This window comes from Perognathus longimembris, chromosome 5 (assembly GCF_023159225.1).
Source record: "Perognathus longimembris pacificus isolate PPM17 chromosome 5, ASM2315922v1, whole genome shotgun sequence".
NCBI classification, from domain to species: domain Eukaryota; kingdom Metazoa; phylum Chordata; class Mammalia; order Rodentia; family Heteromyidae; genus Perognathus; species Perognathus longimembris.
The window spans coordinates 10,039,061-10,059,038 of NC_063165.1; the positions used below are offsets into that span (position 1 = coordinate 10,039,061).

Genomic DNA, 19,978 nt, shown 5'->3' on the forward strand with positions numbered 1-19,978 from the left:
AATAAGGATTGTGAGATTAATAGATTATCTTGGATTGTACACCTAAGGCCTTGAATTATCATCACAAGGGTCCTGGAGAAAGAAAAGGAACATTTCATGCAAGCAGAAGAGGAGGACATTTGACCAGTGGCAGAGATTGTAGTGATGTGGCCACAAGACACAGTGGGCAGCCACCTGAAGCAGGAAGAGAGAAAAGTTGGAGTCTCCTTTAGTGGCCTCAGGGACCTCACAGATCTGAGGACACTTGGATTTTACTCAGAATTGTGGGAGCACACATTTCTTTTAAGCCAAAAAATATTGTGAAAATTTACTGTAGCAGTCAGAAGAAACTCAAAGTCCCATGAAACCTTAGAAGGCCTAAATCATAAACACCCTAAAATTTCAATAATACAACATGGGTCTTTATCTTTCTCCCAGTTAAAAATAAAGTAGGAAGGGACTTCCCCTGGGTAGTATCCTGGGATTTGATTTGACCTTGGAAAACAGAATGTATGACTTTCTAGACTTTGTTTACAGTTGTGAAAACTATTTTCTAGGTATTCTTTCCCGACTATGTAGGTTGCCACTAACACAGATTTGACTGGTGTTCAGCTGTTACGACTGACAAAACAAATCTGTTTTAATAAAATGGTGACGTGCTATGGTTTCGAATCACTAAACTAACACAATAGCTTGTATCTGTCTGATGAAACTGAAATGGGAGATTGTGAAGAATTTGAGCTATCTAGGCATGAGACTATGGTAAGGAGTAGAGAGTAACACCACATTCTTTCCACGCACAGGCTCGGTGGGATGGCTTGACTGGACGTATCACCTTCAATAAAACTGATGGCTTGAGAAAGGACTTTGATCTGGACATTATTAGCCTCAAAGAGGAAGGAACTGAAAAGGTAACTCCGTTGATAATGAATTATCAAATAAACAAAGTCTACTGCTCAAGCATTGGAGCTAAATGTCACAGGCAAATTGGAGAATGAGAAAGTGATTGTCCTGACATGTTTATTCCCATCCAAGGTTCTAGATGGCTTGCCCTAGTCTGCACAGAGCTGTTGATGAGCTCGAGTCTTAAATTATGTATGTGTTATTAATAGTAGTGTCAGCTAATATTTATCAGTAATTGTTTAATATAGCATTCATACATACATTATTTTCTAATAACTCATCAGGTGGGCATCATTAAGACTATTTCTGCAAGAGTTTGCGTAATTGAATTTAGACTTGGAAAGTCAAGAGCTGTCAGGGTTCATCTATGGAATGGCACTCAAGGATTGCTCAGGAGTTATTTTAGCTGCACTCTATTTCAAGACTGGTGTCAGAGGGATGGGATAAAGTAGGATACAAGAGGCTTACTGGAGTAAATTAACTTTGCATCCTTAATTTCAGGGCAAATGCCTGAAATTTTCATTTTAATTTGGATTCTCACTTTGGGGTTGTTTTAGTTGTAACTCTTAAAGTGCTATTTAGAATAGCACTAATGTAAAAATGTTTAAATACTAACAAAAAGAATTGGGCTTCTGAATCCATTTTATTATCCCAGTGCTAATACTCATGACTGTTGAATATTCGACTTAGCATGTATAATTTGAAGATTGTTTCCATCAGAACCTTAAGGAAGAAAAATTTTTGAAACGACGTCAATCATTGAAGAATCAAAACTTTATAATCTAACTCCTTCATCATTATAGTGAGCAAAATGTTATATGTGTGCATGGCATTGGAAACAGTTGTTCACTTAATTTGAAAACTTGGGTTGATTTTTTTTAAATGAGATAAGGTTTGTATTTCTGTTTTACTGCTCTTATGAACTCGGAGAATATTTTGGCAGATCCCTACTACCTGGTACCCCCAAATAGCATGGATTGAAACAAGGAATAATCAGGCAAAATATGGTAGGAAGTTTCTACTGGTATTAAATTAAGAAAACTCTGTCCATTTTCAGCCTTGGCGGGTACACATTATAAATGCAGATTTGCAATTTCTCTAATTTCTCTGTGGATTCATCTCTCTCATGTGTCCCTCTGCTGGTTTAAAGGAGCTTAAGACGTCACCAATCCTACCCCAACAGGATGTGGAGTTGCTGCTAGAGGAATAAAAGGGGTGAATACTATCATCTAAAAATTTGTAATTTTTTAAAAAGAAAGCATCTGCTTTTCTAGGCTCACCCTGCTCTCCCCTGCTCTCATGATAAGGTAGAGGACTGAAGGCAGAAAGAAAGCTTGAAAGGAAAACCTCATTTTGGCTCAGATGGGTAATGACATAGATATCACCATATTTTCCCAGCTATTTATACACAGCACCACTATGCCCATTCTGTTGGTATTTTTCCATCAAAGGCAAAATCAAATAAGATGAAAGTGTTTTCTGCTTGTTTGTTATCTCTTCATCGTTCGCAATAACTTTTCTTTCTTCAGGTGACTTGGGCTCAATTCCTCAGAAGGCTGATTGGGCTGTGGTGGCCATGGGGGAAAAAAAAAAAAACAACAACACACAGGAGCCAAAGAAGGACAGACCTTTAATCTTGTCATGTCAGCCTTTGTCAGGGTCTGCAGGGAAAATTACTATTTTTAAGTCCTTTTTTTTTTTTTTTACTTGCACTTAAATTTCTACTGCCTGGAAACATGTAATCAAAGAATAAGTCATCATGCATGCTTCTTCTTTAGTAATTGTGTGTGTGTGTGTGTGTGTGTGTGTGTGTGTGTGTGTTGGTTGACTAATTTTGTTACAAATACCTTCGGCAGAAATTACCAATTTTCTTCTTATAAGAGATAATGACAGTCTTTAAAGCAACAGAACAAGTGTCTATATTTAAAAGTCAATTTTGTTGTATGAAAGGAAGAGTAACGAGAGTCTTAGCACCAAACAACTCCTAAAACATCCAAGATATATATATATATATATATATATATATATATATATATATATATTCATCTCTTAAGTTGTGTCAAGCTTTATATTAGATTATGATGCAAAATTCCAAACACTAGGTGAGGAATCTGCCGCACACCATATTTAACTTTCGGGTTCCATGCTCCATGTTTAATGAAGTGCTGTTTTTATTTTTCCTCTCTGAAAACCAAGGCTGCTGGTGAAGTGTCTAAGCACTTGTATAAAGAGTGGAAGAAGGTTTGTACTCTGATCACAACTGCAGGAAACTTGGGGTGGGGCAGGGAATATCCCTGGAAAGCTAGTATCCTTCCAGTTTTGCCAGACCAGTAGCTCTCCAGTGGCAGTGTAGAGGTGAGATTTCACACCATGGGAAAGGGGGACTAGAACATGCTTTCTGTCAACATCACTCATGAATTGTGATGGACTAAGTAAGGATGGATTAGCTACTTCCCCCTAGATTATTTTTGTTTGTCTTGAGCAGGATCTGTCACTATGAGGCCTATAGCAGAAACAGGCATCAACCTGTTCCTTCTCAAGTAATGAAGTAGTTCCCCTACAAGGGATGAAAACACAATGGATTTGGCCCAACAGACTAGCCAGATAGGCTAAGATCAGGACATGTCCTTCAATATCAACAAGAAAAAGAAGAAGAAAAAAGGAGTCATTTCAGAAACTCCCCCTTTCTTAGGAGGTATCCTTATTTTGTGAAAGATTTTTTTTTTGCCAGAGTGCACTTTTTTACAATTTGATTTAGAACTACTGTTAGCAGAGAGCAAAAACATGAGAAACTTTGGAAGGGAAATGAGATTATCTTGTAAATTATACGACCTACAATTTCATAGTTTATTATACAGTACCATGTGGCCAATGACTGTGCATAGATTTATATAAGCAAATGGTAAACATTAAAAACATTTGGATCATAAAAATATCCCAGTGATAGGCAAACACCATATTGTCTTTCATTCTTTCTCCTCCCTCCTACCATTCTGCCTCTCTCTCCCTCACCACCTCCCCTCTGTCTGTCAAACTATGTGTTAAGAAAGTCTGTTGATTGACGAATAGACCCTTAAGTTACTTCAGGTCAAACAGTTTGTCAGTTTCACTTCTGTCTTTCAAATTACCAGTTGAGTTAAATAAATAGTTCTTCAAACTACCAAAAGACTCATTTCCCTCTTGGTAGCATCAAGTAGATAAACTCAAAAATTTTCCTCCTGCTAAGTTTTAAAAACAACAGATTTGGGGCTGGGAATATGGACTAGTGGCAAGAGTGCTTGTCTCTTACACATGAAGCCCTGGGTTCGATTCCCCAGCACCACATATATATAGAAAATGGCCAGAAGTGGCACTGTGGTTCAAGTGGCAGAGTGCTACCCTTGAGCAAAAAGAAGCCAGGGACAGTGCTCAGACCCTGAGTGTAAGACCCAGGACTGGCAAAAAAAAACAAACAGATTTAGGGATGAAGGCATGGCTAAGTGGTAGAGCACCCGTAGCAAGCAAGAAGCCTTGAGGTCAAACCCAGTTACTGTAAAACAAAAAATTAGTTCTAACAGTTCTGTTTCAATGGTCAATAAACCAGAGTATCAAAGGTCCATAAGCGTTGAACTAGTTTCCTCATTTATAGTAAACAAATGGCCTCACCTGTCACTCTAAAAGCAGCTTATTACATTAATCCATTGTGAGATCAAGCACTTTATGTGCTATTGAATTCATTCAAGCCAAGTATCCCAGAGACTGAAGCTAAACTGGAATTTAGCCATAGGGAGGGGAGCTGCCCCTCATTTGTCATTAACGGCCGAATACAGAACACACCTGAAGGATGTAGTCTCATTAAGTCACACCCTCACGCCCCCTCTTTTCTGATCACCACTGCTACCTATATGGTGAACTACAGATGCCATCAGTTCTCTGTTATGACTGTGCACCCGCAATTCACCGAAACCTGAGCTCTAGCAGATGTGACCCAATCAGACTAAACACACAATCAGACTGAATACATTGTACTTCCCCAAGGAAGACACCATCTTCAAAGAGAAGAATTCAATCCCCATTGTATTTAAATTCCAACCATTTATACTAGCACCCTGGCCTCTTCCAACTACAGAATACATCCCCTGAAATTATTTCCAAGAAAGGGATGGAACATTTACCCACCCCCTCACTAAGAAGTGAAAAGAAGGCTCATGACACAGGAAGTGGATGTGCCTTTGTATCCTCCTCACATTGGTTATTTTGGTCTGGTAATTTTAGATTTTTCACATTTATGTGAATCCCACTCAAAAAAAAAAAAAGTAGGTAAAAGTGAGCCTCTGAATGACCTTTGGTGGTGTCATTTTTTTTAAAGTTTGTGAAATGTCCTCTGGGCATTCATTTTCAAATATTCCTTCAGTTGTCCCAGATAACAAATGACTACTGCCTCATACCAGCCTAGACAGAGTGAAAGAAGGCAGGCCAGACAATTTAGCCTTTGAGTGTTCCTCCCCACAAATAATTGATCCACCCTCCACCACCTCTCGCTGGTAAATTACTGCTGTCTGTCTTCAGACCACAGTTTGAAAATTGAGGTTCTACTTCCTGAAGGCACTCCTCCAAGGTCGTAGAACAAGACTGAAATACCAATGTCTAAAAGGCTATGTCTGCCCAGCACGCGCACACGCACAAACACACACACACACACACACACACACACACACACACACACACACACACGCTTGCATGCACATACCACATCATGGAACCTTACTTCTCCAGAGAGACATTCCTTTGCTGACCACTTGTTAATTTCAATTAACAGGGAAAAGCAGTAGACAGGTTTAAAAGAAACACACATACATACTGACATACACATGAAGGTTTTGCTGATTAAAAGATTTTAAAAACAAGAATGAGATCCTCCAAATTGCATATGTATTCTGTTTACTTTCCAGGAATAGCCTGACCTTTTACTTCATTTTGATGCCCTTCCATTTCTATTCAAAGCCTCTTCTTTTCTACAGATAGTAGGAAAACAAATATATTCCCTCTCATTTTATGGAGGAAAATTTGCCCTATTGGGACCTGGAGACTTACTTGATTGAAAAGGCAGCAGCAACCATCGCTTACCTTCTGCACTTTGCTGAGGATGGCAAGAGAAATAAAAGCTAGATGTCAAGCTGTGGTATATATTTGTCTACAATTTCAAATTTTATTTTAGAAGTGAATGCAATTGCGAAACCATTCAGCACTTCTATTTCCAAATATGAAAACTATTTTTAAAAATGTTTCTTTGAGCTGGGCACAGAGAGCCTGAAATTCAGAGCCAACACAATCTTAGTTAGCAACCCCATCTCAAACACAAAATATAAACCAAAGGACTGGAGGCATGGCTCAAGTGGTAACTTGTTTGCCTAGAGCGTGGGAGGCCCTGGGTTAATGCCCCAGCATCATTAAAAGGAGTTCCCATAAACATACACACTTGACATTCATAAAAGTAACCTTTAAAAACAACGTCTTCTATGACTTTAAAAAGCAAGTGTCCTAAAAGAAAGTCACGTTCACCTTTCAATACTCAGTTAAAAATTTGATTTCCATTTCCTGTTCCTAAATCAAGGTTTAAGTAGAATCATTCCAAAGTCTCTTTATGGAGTTGGTTACTTACAGCTAATATCATAGATTTGGAATACATAAATAAGTGTGTTCATCAACCAATGTATTGTGCTATGATATGTGCCACAGCTTGACATAATACTATCTTAATTTATTTTTAACTCCCTATCTCTTTATTTCTCCAAATAACCACTCCAAGTATTCAGGCTAATGTTTAATAGTCCTTCATACTTACTCAAGCCATTTATAAATCTAAGAAGGATATTTTTCAAGTAAAATTAATTTCTAGCTGATAAATTCAGGCAATAAACAAAAGCAAAGATAGAAAATCAATGATGGAAGAAGCCAGACAAGCTCTAAGGTGTGATAATTTAATCATCAGATGAGCTCTATCATCTCAAGTTTGCTGACAAAAAAATTAAGCCACAGAGAGGTTGATTATTCATCCAAGGCCACACAACTAGAAAGATGATAAACTAGGGTCTAGATAACACAAGGCTCATACCCTGTTGAGCTAGGCAAATATGCTCCCTATTGAAGGAAATATATTCCTGTACTGAAGGAATACATGCGTTTAGGAATCAGACATGAATCCAATCCATCCATTTGACTCTGCCCAAGTGTTAATGAGCATCAGCTGCCATGATTTCTCATCCCTGTTGTACTTCATCCATTTCTGAGATTTAAAAAAAAAAATCCCTCACAATTCCAAATCCTTTGCAACAGAGCCAGCTTGGAGAAATTTATCATGAACATTTATATAGTCCTTAATATACATAAATACTTCTACATACATCATCTCACTTGATCTTTGCTGTAGCTTTGTAATGAGCTTACCATTAGAGAACCAAAGCTCTGAAAGCTTAGTTTCTTGTCCAAGGTCACATGGCATAGCAGCTGGCGGACATCATAGACCTGCCTTGCCAGTGTCCCCTCCCTTTCACATGGCTAGCACTACCCACTAAGGACTGAGACAGATCACTCTGTTCCTGACCGTCTCAGAGCCTAAAACATCCATATATGAGTTGAACAGCTCTTATTTGAAATGCCTGGCACCAAAAATGTTTTGAATTGAATGTATTTTAAAAAATTCTTATATGTATAATGAGATCTCTTGGACTAAGACTCAAGTCCAAACATGAAATTTGCTACTAATGCATATACATATGACATAATATAATACATACAATATGTACATATTATACAACATGTAGTATACTATTGTATATGTTGTATATGTAGAATATGTTGTATAATATGTACATATTGTATGTATTATATATGTGTATATATACATAATATGTATGTTTATATGTATGTATATATAGAAAGTAATCTTATACAATAATTTTAGTGCACCTATGTTTTGGCTATTACCTAAGGAGAGGTAATTGAAAGAATTTCATATTCAAGAAATAAAAATGTAAAATCTGTATTACTACAGGGCCTAATAAAGCCAGTAGGACCTAGGCCACTAAAGAAAATAGCTCATGATATTTTGAAAGAGCAATGGTTTTCACCAAACATAAATTGCCATGGTTGGTTCTATGATACAAAGATCAACAAGTAATAAACACTATTATCCTTATTAGAGGAGGTCATGGTCAAGAAGACCCCCAAAACAGGTAAATGGATGATACTAACAGACGATATTAGGTCCTGGACAGAATGCGAGCCATGTCCTGCCATGACACACAGACACAATCGCAGTCCAGCACTGTCCCTTCAGTGAAATGAGGACCAGAAACATTGGTTTTTCTCCCATCTCATTTCCTTTTGATTGTTTGTTTGTTTTGTTTTTTGCCAGTCCTGGACCTTGAACTCATGGCCTGAGCACTGTCCCTGGCTTCTTTTGCTCAAGGCTAAGCACTCTGCCACTTGAGCCACAGCGCCACTTCTGGCCATTTTCTATATATGGGATGCTGGGGAATCGAACCTAGGGCTTCATGTATACGAGGCGAGCACGCTTGCCACTAGGCCACATCCCCAGCCCCCTCATTTCCTTTTGATGTATAATATCTCCACCCTCCACCAGCTCCCTCCATCTCATTATTCATAAGCTTTAAAGAAATTTATGTAATCCATTTGGGCAGGATATTTTGTAATAGAATGAAAGCCTCCCAAAGAAAGAGATTTTTTTTTTTTGTCTCTTAAGTGTTGCACAGTGCTTGGAACTGCACCTGATATAGATGCAGCAGCTCAACCAATATATATTTTGGAAGATAAATCTGATAGCCATCTAAGAAGTTTGTATTTTTGTTCATTTCAAGAAGAGCAATGAGCCTCATAAACAAAAACAAAGAGGCCTTTCCCCTTACTATTCCCAAATAGCACAAGTCTCCAGTATTCTGTGGATACACTCATTCTTGTATGGACTCATTTTCCCACACTGAGTAGCTTCTACTGCCTCATTCTGCTGCCCTAGACCGTAAGTTCCTATGCCCACTGCTGGTCTAGAAGGGGACTCCTCTTAGTGTAAATGTCCTCACAGACCACCTGCAGTCTCTGATGTACTGTGTTCTGTGTAGATTGGGATCTGGAACTCCAATAGTGGGCTCAACATGACAGATGGAAACAACGACAGGTCCAACAATATCACTGATTCACTGGCCAATCGAACACTCATTGTCACCACCATTCTGGTAAGTTACCTTGATGATATTCTGGATTCCTTCTCTAGATTCCTATGCTAGATCTGGAATCATTCCTCAACTGTGAGGTGTTTTTGTTTTCATCTGTCTGAATATGTTGGTTTTTAGCTGGGATATGTTTACATATACTTAAAACAGGACTATTACAAGCTTCAAATATGGTCTGAGGATCTCTTGCCTCAATGGATTCTCATCCCTGTGCTATTTTATCCCCTACTCCACCCAGCTGACCTTTCCATTTTTCTGGGTTGTTGACTGGTTGGTTGGTTTCGACCAATAAGAGAGACTCTCACAAAAGACCAGAGAACTAGGAGGTGAAAGGCAAAAAAAAAACCCAAAACTTCCTCCATGTTTCCCTCCCGTCAACCAATGTTTTCTGTTTGTTTCAGCCAATGTTTTCATTAAGAAGTCTGTCCCTCCAGAGCCACAGCTTATACCCTGTTGCTGGTTTGTGAGCTGAAGTGGACTCCCTCTAGGAGTGTTGCTCCCTTCTTCCTATCTCAACCCTGGGTTTTCTTAGGCTCATGAAGGTTTGGGTTAGTGGGTTTCCACATCCTGCCCTGAATCTTATCACCCCCTCTCTTTGTTCACACCTCTGTAAATCAATCACCCCAGCTGATATCAAACATCCTGCTAGAATTCTGATCTTATCCACTCCCAGCTACCGTACAGTGAATGGCTATTTTCTCCCCCTCTTCTTTCCTGAGGAAACTGGGCAGAAGTAACCCCTCTGAACTCTTCACCAGGCATGCCTGCCTGGTTTCGTGCAGTTTGTACTATAAAAGCTATTGTGTTTGAAACACTTAATATGCAAGGATTGTTCGTTCAAAAAAACTGGACTGTTCTATACGTTCTCTGCAAACAGGGTTTTCCATTTTACCTGTATGATCAACATATACATTTATACTTGGGGCCTAAATGACTAAAACATGTCAGTAGTATACCAATTGTTTTAATTTTTTTACATGCTTAAACGTAGGCAACTGAGATAATCAAGTATACAGAGGAATGGTAGAAAGAAAGAGCCCATCATCTGTAAAACAGGTGGTTTGTCACATAGGTAGAAAAGGGAAGGATTAGCAAGAAAAAATGAAGTTATTTTCAATAAGACTACAGAACTGATGCTAAAAGAAAACATAGAAATGACATACACAGAAAGTAACAGTGAAATGGAGAGGAAATGTTGATAAGAAAATTGGAATATTTAGTAAACGAGAAGTTTGAAATTTGAGATGCATTGGCTGATTTTTCTTTTGGAAGTGGATGAAGCTTTTAGGGCAAAAAATCAAGAGGAGGAAGCCTAGGAAAGAAAGTCTTGGTATGGGCAAAGCTGAAGGTTCTGAGCCTTCCCGTCTTCTACGACCCAATGACAAAACACAATGATGCCTCTATCACACCCACCACACCCCACTGAACAATGAAAGGACAAGCTCACATCGGAAGAGATAGGAACGCAACGGCAATATATGACAGTGAGGAAACAGGGAGACCAAGTTTAGCAGAGGCAGAAAGGTACAGGACGTACTTCAATACTTTGAACACTGAAAAATCTTCTGACAGTATTATAATTCCCGAAACCAGTGCTGGCACAATCCTTCCTTTCATGAGAACAGAGTCTTTCTCTTGATTTCTTTCATTTAGGAGGAGCCCTATGTGATGTACAGAAAATCAGATAAACCCCTGTATGGAAATGACAGATTTGAAGGATATTGCCTGGATCTGCTGAAAGAATTGTCAAACATCCTGGGGTTCCTGTATGATGTTAAGCTAGTCTCTGATGGCAAATATGGAGCCCAAAATGACAAGGGAGAGTGGAATGGGATGGTGAAAGAACTTATTGATCATGTAAGCAAAAATATATCACATACATCTGAAAAACAAAAACAGTGTAAGGGGGCTGGGGATATAGCCTAGTGGCAAGAGTGCCTGCCTCGGATACACGAGGCCCTAGGTTCGATTCCCCAGCACCACATATGCAGAAAACGGCCAGAAGCGGCGCTGTGGCTCAAGTGGCAGAGTGCTAGCCTTGAGCGGGAAGAAGCCAGGGACAGTGCTCAGGCCCTGAGTCCAAGGCCCAGGACTGGCCAAAAAAAAAAAAACAGTGTAAGGATGAAAAAACAGGAAAAACAGTTGAATCACTTTCAAGAGAAATGTTTCTTTTTTAAGTCTAATGGTATTTTTTCCCCCTTTGGTGCCAGTCCTGGGGCTTGAACTCAGTACCTGAGTGCTGTCCCTGACCTTTTTGTTCAAGGCTAGCACTCACATCACTTGAGTCACAACTCCACTTCCAGCTTTTTGAAGGTTAGGTGCTGATAAGAGTCTCACAGATTTTCCTGCCTGGGATGGATTTGAACTGTGGACCTGAGATCATCTCAGCCTCCTATGAAGTTAGAATCACAGTCATGGACCACCCACACCTGGCTAATGGTGATTTTTTTTATGTAGAATAAAACAATTTAGATATGCAATGTCATCTTATTAACTATTATTATTATCAAGTTGCTCATTTCCTTCCTTTTCTAAATGCTGTTTTTTAGTAATGTCCTTTTGCATTTTCTTACTCTACTGAGTGTACATGCATTGCATACTTTTTGGTTTGTCTTTATTGATATAGTAACTGGGTAAACTGTTTTTATATTAAAGTCAATTACCATAGAAACGTCTTGCATGGGAAGCATTTAGAGTTGAAAGTAGAGATCAAGGATACTCAGAAAAGTTTAGGCACTTGCAGGGAAGTGAAACATGACGCCAAGGATTTGGGACTTGTTTTTGCAGAAGGCTGACCTGGCAGTGGCTCCTCTTACCATCACTTATGTGAGAGAGAAAGTCATAGACTTCTCCAAGCCTTTTATGACCTTGGGTATCAGCATTCTCTACCGGAAGCCCAATGGGACCAATCCTGGCGTCTTCTCCTTCCTCAACCCCTTGTCTCCAGACATTTGGATGTACGTGCTCCTGGCCTGCTTGGGAGTCAGCTGTGTGCTCTTTGTGATTGCAAGGTAAGCTTCAGAACGTGGGATTCATGACAACATGTCAGTCTCCCAGATCAAATTTAAGAACTGAAAATGCATTCCTTTTTTGTCTTTTATTTGCTTACTGCCTTATTCTTATATGCTTTCTATGGAAAAGTCACTTTATAAACAAATGTCTTACTTATTCAGAAATATACGTTTTTAAAGACAAGAAGGTAATGTGTTATACTATGATTTTATCGGTATTTCAAGCAGCATAAAGAGGTTATTTATTCATTTTCCATTAGTTGTAGTATAATAAAAGCAATAACTCAACTAATACATTTAAAATGTTTCATTAACGAAAGCCAGATTATGTCAAGCTATTTGACTCCTGGGTTATTTAGATTAATTTAATTTTTTAAATGAAGTTAGGTAGAAGTTATCATAGCAAACAAAAATGCTGGTATAAAATGATTCGGGAATCCTCATGAGTAAGACAATAATAACTTAAAGATTCAATGGATTTTTTCAAAATATTAGACAACTAGAAAGAGGATTACAAAATAACACTGAAAATAAAGATTACTTCCATGTGGAGAATAGAGGTATGAAATTATTGTGTTACCATTAAGGCGATTTGGTTTAGGTTTTATTTTTTGAGATTTAACTCTTTATTTCAACCCTTCTGCTATGCAAAGTTCTTCCAAAGATATTGATACCACCCAGTAAACCATATCTTTTCTAAATACCTTTGATGCTTAATTTGAATTAGATGTTTTATCTTTCTGTTGGCTTAAATAATTGATACCCCTTGAAAAGACATGATTTTTAACTGCCTTTGTATGTCACTTGCTTGTTTTCAGTCTTTTCACCTTTCAACAAAACATAATGAACTTTTTCCCTAATCAATTTTTGTTTTCCCTCCAGGAATTTCTAAGAGAAATATTTCTTCATGCTAGCTCTCTGTCATTGTCCACTGTCTAGTTTTGATTAATGCCAGGTAACTCTTTTCCTAGTATAATTATAATTTTAAAAACACTGGGAAAGATAACCCAAGTTGGGAAAGTGAAAACGATCTATATGGGCACATAGTTACACTGAGTAAATGTGTGCTCTCACACATGGGTATTTATTAATTCAATATAAAGACAAAATTCTGATATTATCTATATCTTATAAAATGTACCATTATCAGTTCTCAAGTCTTGTGTTTTTAACTAATGATCAAAACCCTCTTTCCATATATCTTATTTCAGAAAATACATTATTGATAGTATATGCAATGATATTATTCTTTGAAATTGTAAGTCAGTAATTCTCAACCAAGAGAGAGACGTTTTCCCCCTCAGGGAACCTTTGGCAATGTCTGAAGACATTTTTTGGTTGCTAAAACTAGTGACAAGAATTGCAATTCATATTAAATGGATATACTATGGAGAAAAGGATTGCTCAACATCCTACAGTATAAAAGACAGCTACAAACATATACACACATACACGTGTGTGCGTGTGTGCACACGTGCACACACACACACGATTATCAATTCCAAAAGGTCAATAATACCAAAGTTAAGAAACCATATTCAAAACAATGAATATATTGCTATAGAAGTAAAAAAAAAAATGTGAAAACAAGATTTATTTGTCATCATGGCCTAAAACTGAATTCATATTGCCCTAGAAAATAAATACTGCCCTAGAAGAACCATGTAATAAATAACCGCTCATTCTTGTTCTGACTTGTTTCATCCCTCTATCTAGCATCACCTAGAGCACAAAAGAAACTAAGAAAGTCAGTCTCCACAGCCCAGTCTGTGGTTCTAGCTAGTCAGGGATTCTGAGAAGCAGAAAAGCCAAGATTGTGTTGATGAGAAAGCAAGTGACGTATTGCCATGAAGCTGACCAAAGCTACTAGAAGATAATAAATCAGGACAGTGGTACCTAGTAGTCCTCAGAGAACACACCCAAAAGGTACTCCCTTCAACCATGAGTTAAAGTAACACTATTTTGTCAATAGAATATGTCAGGAGAGGGTAACATCCAGTATGGCCCCCTTGTTCATTTTGGCTGTTTTTCCCCCATTCTTCCATGAGCTCTTAGTGACTAGTTCTCTATATTTCTGGCTTTACACATTCTAATTCTATTAGGATGGCATCTCCCCATCAATGCCATCCACTCAACAGTCCTACTTGCAGAAAGTATCATTTGTAAACCAGCCCTTCCTTGTTTCGCTTATTCCCTTCATCTTCGCCCTTCACCGTACTTAACAATGTCTCTGCACCTCAGAAAACATCCGTACTCCTACTTTATAAAGCCATGAAATGTATTTTAGATGATATTCTCCCAGATAAAATTCTGTACTTCCTAGCTTTGTAATTTGAGACCATGAGCTCCGTCACTCCACAGCAAGAAGCTAAGATGTAAAATTATGATGGTTGCTATTTTAATGGTTTACAATCAGAGTTAGGGAAATGTAAATGAAAAACACTTAATCTAATCATGTTTAACTCTGGAGAGATTTGGAATTTATGTCTTGGAATATAGCATTATATGTTCTCTTAAAGGGGAAAAATAAAGCCCGGCACAGCCTTTACACCTAATATTCTCAGTGGATAGAGGCATTAATCACTAGCTGAATGGAATTCAATTTTTAAAGTTGTAGATATCAAAAGGAAGAATTATAGTCATGAATATAAAAATTTCAGTCATTGTGACTTGTAGTACATTTGCATGTCAGTGTTTATAATCTGGGGTAGACATGTTTCACCTCTTGGAAATAATATTTAACCCCAAGGAACTAATATCCTAGTTAAACACACAAGCTAAATAAACTGAAGACTCACATACTCTCGCATACTATGCATGTATGCTTACAGTGGTTTATGCTTTTCTTCCTAAAAACCTGAACAATATTAGGTTGGAATTTAGAAATATCTATCTATATATCTACTTATATATGAGAAAAATGAAGCCCTTGAAAATGGATTCTGAAATTACATAATACAGACTCATTGGTTATATTCCATGTCCAAGAAAGCCCACAGACTTTCTCCATTTAAAATGATTCATCTTCACCTTCTCAGTGTAGCCCAATGTCCATACCATCCATAAAAGAGAACTCCAGTGTGAGCATCATTTTCAATCTTCCCTTCAAGTTTAAGCTCACATGTATACACCCATCATGCTTTGTATAACTTTAAGAACTTCCACATGTCCACATAAGGCCACTTTTCTAACATTCTCCTAATGCTCTTCTCAGGGTAATTGCGACAGATTCAAAGCACATTGGTCCCTTTCTCTGTCACCTTTCTCTAGACATGTCATGGTGAATCATTAGAGAACAGCAGTTGGAGATTGTCATGAATACAATCCTATTTTAAGATTTCCCTCCAACCTTCCGATGCTGACACACGGTCTTGCTGGCTATATTTAGGGAGGCAGTAGAACTTTTGAGCTTAAATATCTACTTCCAGGTGATAAGTAGGCCTTTTGCATCATAAAAGGCCAGTGATACACAGCCAACACTGTTTAACAATCTTTGTTCTATATGTTCCCCCAAGTAATTGGGAATCTGAGCGGGGAAAATATCTACAATATGCCTGCAGAGCAAGTAGAATCACACTGATGTTCCCTTTCCGCCCCTCCCCCCCACACACACACAGAAAATTCAATTAATGGCTCACTTACAAGGGTAAAGTATGAAATACTGGGGGAAATGAAACTAAATTAAAAATAAGAGCAGAATTCGAAAGTGGTACGTTCATGGCTCAGAGCCCGTGTGAAGGGGGCAGGCGGGAGATAAATGCCCCGTATTGGAAGGGCTGGTGGTTGCTTAGGTGTTTTGCTCTATTTGAATACTTCTGTTGAATACATAAGCCTCTGAATGCATTGCAATTCATATTTTCAAATTATTGTACCAGTGACAACGATATTATTTAAGTAACAGCATTTTCAATGAACATGCCATTTTAATTAGCAGTTTCATTAATATTGGTGTTCATTCCTCCTGCTCAACAAATGACTAGAGTTGTAAGAGTTTGAAAATTCAAAACTGAATTATATTGTTGAACCAGTCATTAAAATGTATTGGAAAGACAATGTCAATTTAGCTATATCCATAAGCTTTACGGAACCATTGTAGTCTACCCTGCAGCTGAGCAGAAGCCAAATTGGATACCAATATGGTGCTATAATCTTCCAGGCTGTTGCTTCAGTCCCTCTGAAACTCTTTAGGACAGTGTCCAGGGACTAAGAGAATGGTTTTTTATTAAGAGGAACTCTCTGCCCAGTTCCTTATACATGATTCACAGTGTGTCCTGCTTCTTTTTTTTTTTTTTTTGCTCTAGATAATATATTCACCTTAGGCTCAGCTCTCCCTGATGTGTCAGCAAGCTGCTATTGTTTACTGCCAGCACCTTATGGCTTGGAGAACATCATGTATGTTCTCATTGGCCTGATGATATTTTAACATTCCTCTAACACTCCTGCTTGCATTAAGAGGACCCACTGGCAAATGGCAAAGCTGCTAAGAATTGTTGCATTTTAAATCATTTCCAAATCACACTGCTGAGCATCTGATAATAGCCCTGTTAGAAAAATAAGCATGCTTTGACAAGGCAGCCCACGAGAAAGTAATCACAAAGACCTCGGCCTAGGGGTTACACAGGTCAGAATGATGCTTAGAAAATAACTAAATTTATATTCAGTTCCCCAGATAGTTTCTTTAAAATACTATCCCATGGAGATACCTAGTTTTCCTCTCTTTTTTTTCTCTCTCTCTCCTACAAATAAGAGGAAACTACAGGCAGAGAAAATGAGTTCGATTGTTCACATGTACTTCTCAACTACTAGTTGTCTTTCCAGAAAAATTCACTACCTGTGGCCCACCCGCTACCAATGCAGCTGTGATAATGCTGTAGAAAACACTTCCCACCTACCCAGGGTTGGTGATTAAGTGACTGATGATGGCTGTAGTTCTAAAAACAATTCAATTAAAAACAAATCAAAAGGAAATTATGAGCTTAAAATTCACCAGCAAGCCACACTATGCAGTTAATATTAATGTACTCCTTGGCCAGATCTATGATTCTTCTAAATGTAAACTGTGTCTCTGTGTGGAAAGATTGTGATTTGTGTTTCTTTATATATCACACTAGAGCTATCTATCACACTCCAGGCAGAGTGGCTCATGTTTGCTATTCTAGCTACTCAGCAAGTGCAGTTTAGAAGAATCACTTTTTGAGGCTACCCTCAGCTAAAAGTTCCTGAGATGCCTATGTCAACCAATAAAAGCTAGTTGTGGTGGTATAGGCATGTTGGCATGCAGCTAACATCCAGTTATGTACAAAGTATAAATAGGAAGGTCATGGTCCATATAGGAAAGAATCATAAACCTACTGGGAAAAAAATCCTTAGCAAAAATAAGATGAGGGAGCTGCTCATCAGCGGCTCGGGCCTGTAATCTGAGCTGCACAGGAGGCTGAGACCTGAGGATCACAGTTCAAAGCCAGACCATGCAAGAAAGTCTGTCAGAATCTTTTTTGTTGTTGTTTGGTTTTGTTATTGTTATGGTTGGTTTGTTTTTGTGCTGATCCTGGGACTTGAACTCAGGGTCTGGGTGCTGTCCCTGAGCTTCTTTTGCTCAAAGCCAGCACACTACCACTTGAACCACAGTGCCACTTCCAGCCTTTTCTGAGTAGTTTTGATTGAAGATAAGACTCTCACAGACTTTTCTACCTGTGTTGGCTTTGAACCTCTGAGCCTCCTGAGTAGCTACGATTACCTGGGTCCATGAGACTCATCTCTAATTAACTACCAAAAAGCAGGAAATGGTGCACTGTGGCTCAAAGGGTAGAACACTAGCCTTGAGCACAAACGCTGAAGGATAGTGCCCAGGTCCTGAGTTTGAGCCCCAAGGCTGGCACACACAAAACAATAAAATACAACAAAATAAAATAAAAAGGTATGTTGATATGGCTCAAGTGATACCATACATACCTACCTAGTAAGTACTAGGCCCTAAGTTCAAATCCTGGTACTACCACAAGAAATATCTAGCACATCCAAATCCAGCCCTTCTTTTTGTTCATATGTTTTTTCCTCTTGAAACTCTTTTGGTGCATTATGTAACCACAAAGTCCTTATCAAATTCCTTCTAAACATCTGCCCATAGAAAACCATAGAACTCCAATGAAAGGAAGGCACCTCTCTTCTTTGTTCCCATGAAGATTTAGCAACACTTTTTTGCAGTTTCTGCACACGTGTGTTCTTCTCATCACTACTTTGTAAGCACTTGGGTTGAAGGATCCTTTCTTTATAGTCCAGCTGTTGTAGAGTAAAATGAAAATGAATGAAGACTCAGAAGAATTCAGTCTCCAGAGATCTGAGGAGTACAATTCTAGCCAACCACGGTCTCGACTCAGAAATCATAACCCTGGTAAATGCTAACTCCAGATTCTTGGGCTCTTTCCTACCAAACGTTCTAAGTCCATGAGTCTGGCCCATTCTCTTTGGTTTAATCATTTCATCCTTAACCTGTTGGGCTTTCTTCAGTGCTCAGCAGGCTTTTCTGGTACCCCACATGCTTATCTGATACTTACTGACTGTTTCTATTAACTACCACAGGTTTACACCCTACGAGTGGTATAACCCCCACCCGTGCAACCCTGACTCGGATGTGGTGGAAAACAATTTTACTTTACTAAACAGTTTCTGGTTTGGAGTTGGAGCTCTCATGCAGCAAGGTACCTCGGTCACCCTTCTTTGTCACACGCATCCCACAGTCTGCTGACAGGCTTTTATGCTGGTAAACTCCACCGCCGAGCTAAAGGGTAGGCCACAGACCCACACAGGGATTGAAACCAACAACTGACCCTCTACCAGGCCTGAAGACAAAGGCAAAAATATGTCCTAGATGGAACTCCCTTATTATGTATCTCCAAGAACCCTTCTATCTAGGAATGAACACGAATTTCCCAGTCAGGCGCAAAAGATCAATTACCTAAGAAACTGTTGATAAAGTTGCATAGCTGGATTTATCAATCTTTTCCCTTTTAGCTGTAACTCTAAATCAGAGGTTGGAAATATGTGGAATTTAAATCCTTTGAGGATTGAGTTCACTTAGATGCCTCCAATTGCCAACATACCTAGAACTTCCATCTAATTACCACTCTGACAAATCCTATTGAGATTCATTTTGCCTCCCAGTAACGTTTTATAATCTTCCTCAATTGGTAGCCATAGCAACAATAGACTGTAGGGGTTAGGGAAATCAAATCCAAACCAGACAAATACAATGTGTTTTATGTTTTTTCCCTATGACTTGGAGGATTTTTAAGAATTTGTTAAGGGAAAAGGGAGAAGTTATTTTCACCATCAGAAGAAATCTATCTCTTCATCAAGAACTTCATCAGTTTTGATGCCAGGCATATGGTCTAGAAAATACTTCCAAGATTAAATATATTACTTTAAGAAAATTACAAGTCTCAGATGCTTCTTTTTTAGAATATCATGTCATCTGACAATAACATGAAAAAACACTTGGGAAAGGAAAACCCAACTACAATGTACATTAAAGGTATTTATTACCATTTGGAAATGAATTAAAGCCTTCCCCCCTTTGGGAAGTTATTATACCAATTGCAAGGTGTATGCTCTGTGTCTGAAAATAAGAGGGGTACAGAGGGAGACAGAAGAAGACAAAGAATGGGAAGAAAAGAAGAAGAGAAGGGGAATGGAGGAAGCAGGGGGAGGAAATGAGAGGAAGGAAGAACAAGGAGTCTTTGGTACAGACATACCAAATAATTATAGAAAGTGGGCAAATCCTCTCGTTATACAGTGGGACATAGTTTATGTAGGCACTGCTGGTGAGGCATAGATACTAAGAGGTTTGCTAGAAATCAT

At 38.5% G+C, this 19,978-nt stretch overlaps 1 protein-coding gene across 12 annotated transcripts in view; it reads left to right on the plus strand.

The window, feature by feature from the left end:
• Positions 1-19,978, plus strand: part of Grik1 (glutamate ionotropic receptor kainate type subunit 1) — a 369,068-nt gene that overhangs the window by 310,963 nt on the left and 38,127 nt on the right. For 6 of the 12 annotated variants that reach the window (XM_048346336.1, XM_048346339.1, XM_048346345.1 and 3 more), the window contains 5 exons: positions 783-890; positions 9,000-9,113; positions 10,764-10,967; positions 11,898-12,121; positions 18,701-18,819. In XM_048346336.1, the coding sequence (XP_048202293.1) occupies positions 783-890; positions 9,000-9,113; positions 10,764-10,967; positions 11,898-12,121; positions 18,701-18,819 (769 nt within the window). Of the gene's footprint in view, positions 1-782; positions 891-3,078; positions 3,124-8,999; positions 9,114-10,763; positions 10,968-11,897; positions 12,122-18,700; positions 18,820-19,978 lie in introns of all 12 variants that reach the window. The other 6 variants (XM_048346335.1, XM_048346337.1, XM_048346342.1 and 3 more) reach the window with 2 other exon arrangements.